Source organism: Nematolebias whitei, chromosome 16, assembly GCF_014905685.2.
Source record: "Nematolebias whitei isolate Nwh7 chromosome 16, NemWhi1, whole genome shotgun sequence".
Lineage (NCBI taxonomy): Eukaryota > Metazoa > Chordata > Actinopteri > Cyprinodontiformes > Rivulidae > Nematolebias > Nematolebias whitei.
In genome coordinates, this window is record NC_056513.1 from 27015603 (window position 1) to 27024328 (window position 8726).

At 42.4% G+C, this 8726-nt stretch overlaps 1 protein-coding gene across 1 annotated transcript in view; it reads right to left on the minus strand.

The window, feature by feature from the left end:
- Nucleotides 1-5630, minus strand: part of tll1 (tolloid-like 1) — a 102196-nt gene extending 96566 nt beyond the window's left edge. The window contains exon 1 of the mRNA XM_037689838.1: nt 5408-5630. Within this exon, the coding sequence (XP_037545766.1) occupies nt 5408-5588 (181 nt within the window). The 5' untranslated portion in view covers nt 5589-5630. The remainder of the gene's footprint in view (nt 1-5407) is intronic.
- Between the last annotated feature and the right edge of the window lie 3096 nt (nt 5631-8726).

The window sequence follows — 8726 nt, forward strand, 5'->3', positions numbered from 1 at the left end:
CATAGTTTGAAATCAACTTGCAGAGCTGCCAGCAGGGAGTCGCTTGAGGAAACGTTTCATCAGACACAGACATGCATCATGGATTGGAAATGTCTGCAAGTTGGATTGGAAATATTCGATAGATAAATTGTGCTGGTATCAGAGGCCGATACCGATACTGGATCGACCTCATCCCTATGTTCCTGTATAAAAATTGTATTAACACTATTAAAGAACAGGTCTCAAGTATTTATGTTACACAAATATTTCCATTTCATTAGAGACTAATTGAAGACAATTATTAAACATGAGGGTTATGGAGGGGTCCCTGAACCCAAAAAGTCTGAGAATCCCTTACAGCATGGAAACAGGGAACATAGCATTTTTTTCCATCCATCCATCCATCCATCATCTTTACCCGCTTATTCCATTTTTGGGTCATGGGGGTCGCTGGTGCCCATGTCCAGCAATCACTGTGTGAGGGGCGGGGTACACCCTGGACGGGTCGCAAGTCCATTACAGGGACACATAGAGACAAACGAGACAAACAACCATTCACTCTCTCACTCACACCTAGGGACAATTTAGAGTTACCAATCAGCCTAACATGCATGTTTTTGGTCTGTGGGAGGAAACCGGAGTACCCGGAGAAAACCCACGCATGCACGGAGAGAACATACAAACTCCACCCAGAAAGGCCCCTGGACCGGGGTTTGAACCAAGGACCTGCTCGCTGAGAGGCAGCAGCTCTACCAGTTGCGCCACCGTGCTGCACTGGCATTTTTTTTCCAACTAATGCAAATGTCAAAAAGTCACTTGTCAGAATATTGTCCTCCATGTAAGCATGGTCTTTATGGTTTGTTCAGTGTCGTAGTCTCCTCTTTTCTGGTGTGACTAACTCTAACATGCACAGTTGATCTCTCCTGACAGCCCTTTGACTCATAAAATAGGTGCCATGCGACCAACATTTGCCATGTTTTTCTCTGGCCTGCTAATAAATCAGATCACACTAGATTAATGGTGAGATGGATCTTTTAAAAAATCCCTCCTGTGCAGCACTCGGACACTTACGTTTGTTTAGCTTTCACTCTGTATATGTGTACGTTAGGAGGTTATGAGAACAGTGATTTGAAAGGAAGCATGAATGACTCTTGAGCGAGCGTAGCAGCATGTGCGCGTACACATGTGTGTGCTTGCGTGCACGCGTGTGTGTCATCTCCAGCTGAGCAGCAGGATGCAGACAACCAGGAAGAGATAAGCAAGGGTGAATGGAGGGAGCTTTGCATGTGTGTGCGTGTGTGTGTATCAAGTGTGTGAGCTCGCTCACATTTGTGGGGAAATCACTTCACAAAGACCTGGAAGTGTGTGTTCCCCTGTCTGCCAGTGCGGGACTCAGAGGAGATAAGCAGACAGCCAAATATCCCCCCCCCCCCCCTGTGTTTTCCCAGCAAAAACAAGAGGTGAAATACCAACCGCTCAGACCGATGCCACAGGGTCAGGTCTGGAATGAGCTGGGCTTCCATGTCTTACTCAGAGGAACACTAAACTACTAAACTACCTTCATGCACTGTCAATATAAACATAATGGACCTAACTCAATTATTTTGCTACTTTCTTTCAGAAAGTCCAATTTATGTGTGCAAGCATGGTTTAAACCCAGCTGTGTATTAAAATAGACATAAAAATAATACATTTATGTTCTGCAGATACAAGATGATAAACATCTACATGTGCCTCTTCATATAATTTAATGCGTTTAGGTACATGCATGTGATTGTTTGATGTACACAAGAACTAAAGAACTCAAAGAAAAGTGGCAAGGGTTGAGAAGAAATACTCAATAAAATGATGAAAAAACAAGAATTATGCACCAAAGTCCATGCTCAATAATCCAGGTGTAAAATCCAACAATGTTCAGTCAAGTCATCTGGATGGTTTCTCTCTTTTTTGGGGCTGAGATGTTTCGCCCCCATTCAGAATGCTTCATCAGTCTGGAGGACGAAATGTCTCAGCACAAAAATAAAGAAACTGTCCAGATGACCTGACTGAACATTGTAGGAATTATGCAGCACATCCACTGAGGTAGATGAGGTTTATTGAGAAAAAAGGGTTGTAAGCTCAATCATCCAGGTAGATAGCAACAAAAAAAGGTTAAATCATTTCATCTGGACCAGTTTCTTTAAGTGAGAAATCCAGGCAGAACTGGTTTGTTCCACTTTGGAGTAAGCTGTTGGCGAAAGAATCAGTTTTGTTGTGTGTTTCCTTGACTGATGAAGCCTTCTGGATCCAAGGCGAAACGTTTCAGCACAAAAAAAGAAACTGTCCAGATGACCTGGCTGAAAAATGTGGGATTTTATACCTGGATTATTGAGCATGGACTTTGTTGTTAAGTGAGAAATGTTTCGTCCCCCATCCAGAGGACTTCCTCAGTCTACGGCCTGCCAACCAGATCTGTCCCATAGGCAGCCTTCACTGCTGTGTTTCAAGCCAACCTCCTGTTGGAATCCCAGAAGCTTTTAACACGTGCAAACAGAGCACACCCGTTCAAAACAATCAGTCATCATGTACAACAATCAAATGTTTTGTTGAGAAAAGTTTTCAAGTTGCTGCAGACACACAAGAGCTCAGTCCAAGTTGTATTTCTTGATTGATGGAGTTTTAAGATGTGTGTAAATGGTTCACACTTGTAGAGTACTTTTTAACCTCTCCTTTGTTTCTGCACTGTGCCGTATTGTTTCTTATTGAGATATATATATATATTGCACTTGTATGCTCTCTCTCCTTCATCAATAAGCATACTGGGGGCCATGGGGCTTCAGTGCGTTGCCCAAGGGCAGTGTGCAACATTACAGAATGATAAACCTCCTCACCACTGGGTCAAAGCTGACAAACTGTGAGCTTTAAATGAGCTCTCACTTGTAAAATAGTCATGATGACAGTTTGTTGAGGTGTGATCAGATCAGTCAAAGACATTAAGAAGATTATTTTTATTAATTCAAGAAATAACAAGATTAATGAAACTATAGCCCCCTGCTCAGTCTCTTTAAAACCATTTAAAATGTGTGCGTGTGTGTGTGCGTGCGTGTAAAAATGCTTCACACTTGGTCTCTGAAGAATACGGAGTTGCTTTCCCTACTATTGTATTGGCTTTTAAACAATGTCAAAACTAATTTGAACCCCCATTTTTTTTTAATCATTGCTGTCATACAATTATCTTTTTATAAAAGAAATCACTAAAATTTATAAATTTTATGAAAATTTTGCTTTAGCTTTGTTTAATTCTGGGTTTTTATAAGCATTTTGTGCAGCTTCCTGCCATAAAATTACAAAAAAATGTATTCAAATGCAGCATGATGGACTTGCGACCTGTCCAGGTTGTCCCCCACTTCTCCCACAATGACGTGAATATGGGCACCAGTGCCACCTCTAACCGAAAAAAGGAAAAAGCGAGTCAACTTAATGGATGGATGGATACATTTAAAACTTTTAAAAGTAGCCCTGCCTGAATAAATGCATGTTACCTGCTACTTTGCATGCCAAAGTTTAAAACAAAGATTTGTTACCAATCTGTTTCCACTCAGAGTATGTATTGGGGATGACAGTGCACCAGTTACCTCATCCAGTCTGTAAAACTGGTTGAGTTATAGCTATTTTGTGTTTTTTTTATATTGACTAATTGTGGCAGCAAGTTTGATAGAAAGTTCAATGTGCAGTTGGCAATTACATTTTTAAAGTTGTATTAACATATTTTCAGTAGTTGATGAGTTATTTTGCTAACAGTCAAAGACCCAGGAAATTACTTTACATGCTTGAACATCTTTCATCTAATTATGCAGAACTGTGTCATTTTGAGCTTCATTGTCACAAGACAAGAATATGAACAAGTGATCTTGTTTATAGCATAAAATGAATCATTGCCACTCAGATGTTTTATTTTTTATATTAATATACGGGCGACATGGTGGCGCAGTTGGTAGAGCTGCCACCTCACACTGAAAAGGATGCTGGTTCAAATCCCAGCCAGGAACCTTTCTGGATGGAGTTTGCATGTTCTCTCTGTGCATGTGTGGGTTTTCTTCTGGTACTCCGGATTCCTCCCACAGACCAAAAACCTGCATGTTAATTGGGATGCGTACTATATACCAGAACTTACGGTAATCAGTTCAGAGCATTAACACTGCACTCACCCTCTAAAACAAATACAATGTTGTACACACCATTACAGGACTGAACAGCAAAATTATGAGTTAATAAAAGTAGAAAAGGGAGAATAAAAAAATGTAAATGTTGAGAAAATACATCAATTCTAAAAAAGGAATATTATGGGGACATGGCATTTCAGTTTGTTTCTTACAACTCTTTTTATGCAGGCGAAAACAAACAATTTAATTACACAACCAAATATTAACAGCTCAAAAAATATATAAATTTGGCAACTACATCCATGCAGAACATCTTTAAGATTAAAGATGACTGTTTTTGGACTAATTAAAAAATAATAATAATTGTTTTTTCTCCTTTTGCAGGACTGCTGGTGTTGGAACATTTGACTTCGACAACCATTAAATCTCTTTACAAAGTTGTTTCTTCCTTTATCAAAAGACTATTTTAAATAGTAGAGTGTTCATTCAAAGTATGTGATTAAACATATTTTCCTACATGGTTACTAAAGCACATGTACATCTATATCAAAAGTGAAAATGTAAACATGCTTAGACGTAAATAATGCTGTAAAAATAAGGAATGAAAACATAAATGTAGCTCATTTTGAACAGGGAGTTGAATGGAAATCAAACTTCTTCAAGCTTTTTGTCAGAAACTTTAGTGGAACTGTGTGAAAACTCAAATACACAGAGGATGAAGAACAAATTTATTGGATGAGTTAAAAAAAACACTTTTATCGAGTAGATATTTCACCAATACATCTTAATTATGTGTTATTAACCTGCAGAGTACCACACATCATCATCATCATCATCATCATCTCTCTCTCTCTCTTTCTGAGGGAGAGGTGGTGCAGTACATTCCAGCTGTTTTCCCTCTCCACACATGGTTCATTTAACATCTGGACGCAATCGCCAGCTGCTCTTTTCAGACCGACAGGCGCAGCCACACGGATTCATGCAGGTGATGCACGCGCTGCATGCGCGTGCCGCGAAAAGTGCAGCCTGACTGGAAAACGCGGCTTAGCGCGAGCGTCACACGGCTGCACGTGGCGTCCATCTGCGGGATCACCACAAACACGGACTTATCTTTTATAAAGGAAGGTGGGGGGGAAGAAGGGGCATCTGGACCAGTGCGCGCACATACGCGCTGTCATCACTCATACGCACGTGCCTCAATAGAACCAGAAGTAGCAGGGGGATCAGTGTGACCGCACGAGCTCATTTCTGGTGTGAAACTGGAATGAAGTGAAAACGTGACTCACCAGCTTTGCACGGATCCTTGTAGTCGATTGTATCTGCTCGTTCCTCCTCGTAATAATCAAAGTCTGGCTCCTCGTAATCGAAACAGTTAGAAATAGCAACTTTGCCCCAGAAAGTCAAGCCCGCGAGCACCAGCGTGATCCAGCGCATCTTGGCAGCCAGTGCCAAGGACACTGGGTCCATCTGAGGACTGGGACAAACGAAGAAAAGGCCTCGACTCGTCTCTTTTGCTCTTAGGAGGCAGGCTGTCCTCTCTCCGAAGGAAGCGGGGACTTTATCGGGTCATGGTGGTGGTTTCTGCCCCACTCCTTCGGCCTGCCTGTGGGTAGGGGGTGACTTACTCCGCCCGGAGGTCCTTCATGCTGGGAATGTCCTGATGTGTGTCCCGGTGGGTGTCAGTCAGCAACGTGTCCGCTGGGGAGCTCTGCTGTCCTCCGCTGAGGTGAGGCTGCTGTGGGACAGAGACAGGAGAGAGAGAGAGAAGCGGTGGGATGGGGACTGTGTGGTGCCTGAGCGTAAAGACGCACGGTGGTGTCTCTGCTGCGCACACAAGAAACATCCGTTTCGCGTATTTCCAGCCATCTCTCTCTCTCTCTCTCTCTCTCTCTCTCGCTCTCTCTCTCTTGCTCTCTCTCTCTCATCCTATGGTGGTAGAAGCCCCATCAGCGCACCGCCCTCACACACACGCTCACAAGGTTTCCACCCAAGTGACAAGACACCCAAACTTTCTTTGTCTCCTTTTGTCGTGCGTGTGTCCCCCCCCCCCCCCCCCCTCCAACACACACACACACACACACACACACACCTCTACAATAAATCTCTGACCTTTCCTCTGATGTCAGCGCAGCGGCAGCGGAGGAAGCGCATTTTAATAATAACAGCCAATTTGACCCGAAGACCCGCAAAATAAAAAGAGCCTTGCATGAATGGGACCGGTGGCGTTAAAGGTAACAAGCTTTTAACAAATGCGCCTGCGGGTTTCAGCGGTTGTTGCCTGCTCATTTAGACCAAGTGCCAAGTAGGTGACAGCTCATGCACATAGGAAACCTTTAGTGTAGAGGCGTGACACGCTTTGATTCTGTTTCTTTCTCCTCGCTGGGTTTGAAACACAAATTCATACCTTCTGCGTGAAAGGCGCAACTCTGCATTCTTTACTGCAACCCTGAGCGGAACTGGCTGTCTTTATGAGTGCATGAAGCATCAGAAGAATTAAAACTACAACAATATTTGGCCTGTTTGTCTCTCATTTTTGCGCGGACTATAAAAGTTCCTTTGCTTTGCAGCATTAACAAAAAACGCAAACCAAACATTGAACAATTGAATAATACATGGGGCAGTTGTTGATAGAGAAGGAGCTCTGTGAACACCTTGCCGAGGTCAATCCTCCTCAGACGACCTCTCCGCAGCTTACCTGCTGCGTCTACCTGTCCGGAGCGCGCCACCGGCTCGCCGCTGCGCCACTGCCCAGCCCATCATGCCTTAAAAGCGACTTCCTGGAGATTCTGAGGAGGTCTCTTTTTGGTATCACTTAAGTTCCGAACGTGTCCGTCACCACTTCCCCCATCACCGCCACCATTTATCACCGGGAGATTACCGGAGCGCGCGCTCTCTCTCTCTTTTGCTTCAGACTAATCCTGCTGTCTGGAGAGGTGCAGGCGCGCTGACGTCACGCCATCAATCCAGCCACAAGCTGTCAACTATACACCCCCCATCCCCAGGCATGAACACAAAATAATCCCCTGGAGGCGACACACATGCATTCACACATAAGAAGTTAATTTGCTGCGAGTCAACTCTCATGATCTCTGTCCCATGAAAAGGTCTAAACTAGACGGTAATAGAAAAGTAACAACAATCTGCAGTTCACTACAAAAAATAGTTTTTTTTTTCGGGAAATGTTCATAATTAAGCATGTGCATGTGATGAGCAAGTGCAGAAGGTGCATTCAAACATGAAGTGGCACAGTCTGCGAAATCAGGATTAAATTCAAAATACCAGCAGGGGGTGCTAAATTACCAGTGCTTAGCTCAGCAAAAAGGGCACAATTTCCAGTTCTTAGCAATAAAGTACCGCAAATCATTGAATTTAAGTTCAATAAGGTGTTTTATTTCAGGACCAAACTGCAGCTGCAGCAGTTTCACTCCAGCAGGCCAGCGGCTGCAGCAGCTGCTCAGGATACATTTGTTCACTTCATGGATTAGCATGTTGGCACATCTGTGAGAAACCAAAAACATTAATTCATTCAACCTTTATTTATACAGGTTAGTCCAATTGAGTCTCTGGGACTCATTTACAAGAGAGACCTGAACATACAACACAAAGTTGATCATTTAGGTCTCATTTGCAGTGACATGCACTGAATGTTGTTAAAGCAAAACTTTAGCTCATTTATTAAAGTGATATCCTGTGGAAAAGTTGTCAAAATTGATTTTTGAACAACCTCAGTCTGAAGAAATGGAGTTTACTGTAATTCTGATCTGATTTATGAGATAATCGTTAGTTTGATTGGAACAAAGACAAAGTGGACTTCTGCTGTCTTAAAACAACTACCTATATTTTTAAATGACGGGTTCATGCAGACACTATGGCTTTACGTCATTGATATTTCACATTGCACCAAGCTGAGGTATGTAAAACAGTTTTCTCATGAGTCACTATGAAAACTCTTGACTTATTTATTCATTAACCTTTATTTAACCAGGCAAATTCCATTGACAACACATATTTCATTTGCAAGATAAGCCTGAAGGCAGCCTAACATGCATGTTTTTGATCTGTTGGAAGAAATTGGAGTACATGGAGAAAACCTAGACAAGCACGAGAAGAACATGCAAACTCCACACGGAAAGATCCCAGGTCCAACTGGGGATTGAATCCAGGACCTCCTTGCTGTGAGGCAACATTGCTAACCACTGAGCCATCGTGCTGCCACAAAGTTTTGCTGACTTAAAGATGTTTTAAGATGACAGCAGTCTACTACCTTGGTCCTGCTTCACTCACACTAGCTCATCAGTGCAGTCGGAAATCAGTTTATTCCAAATTCATGTTGTTCAGAAAGTCAAAGCAGCAGGTAAGATAATAAATGTTCATGCCATTTATATATGGTAACTGGACTGTACTTATGTAGAACGTTTCTATTTAATCAATATACTCAAAGCACTTTACACTACAATCTGTGCCCTCATATACTTACACACACACATTCATACAGCACTCTACTAGATATCTGCAAAGATAATCAAACAGATCATTTTGTACGGACTGTGTGTGTGTGTAGATAGATAGATAGATAGATAGATAGATAGATAGATAGATAGATAG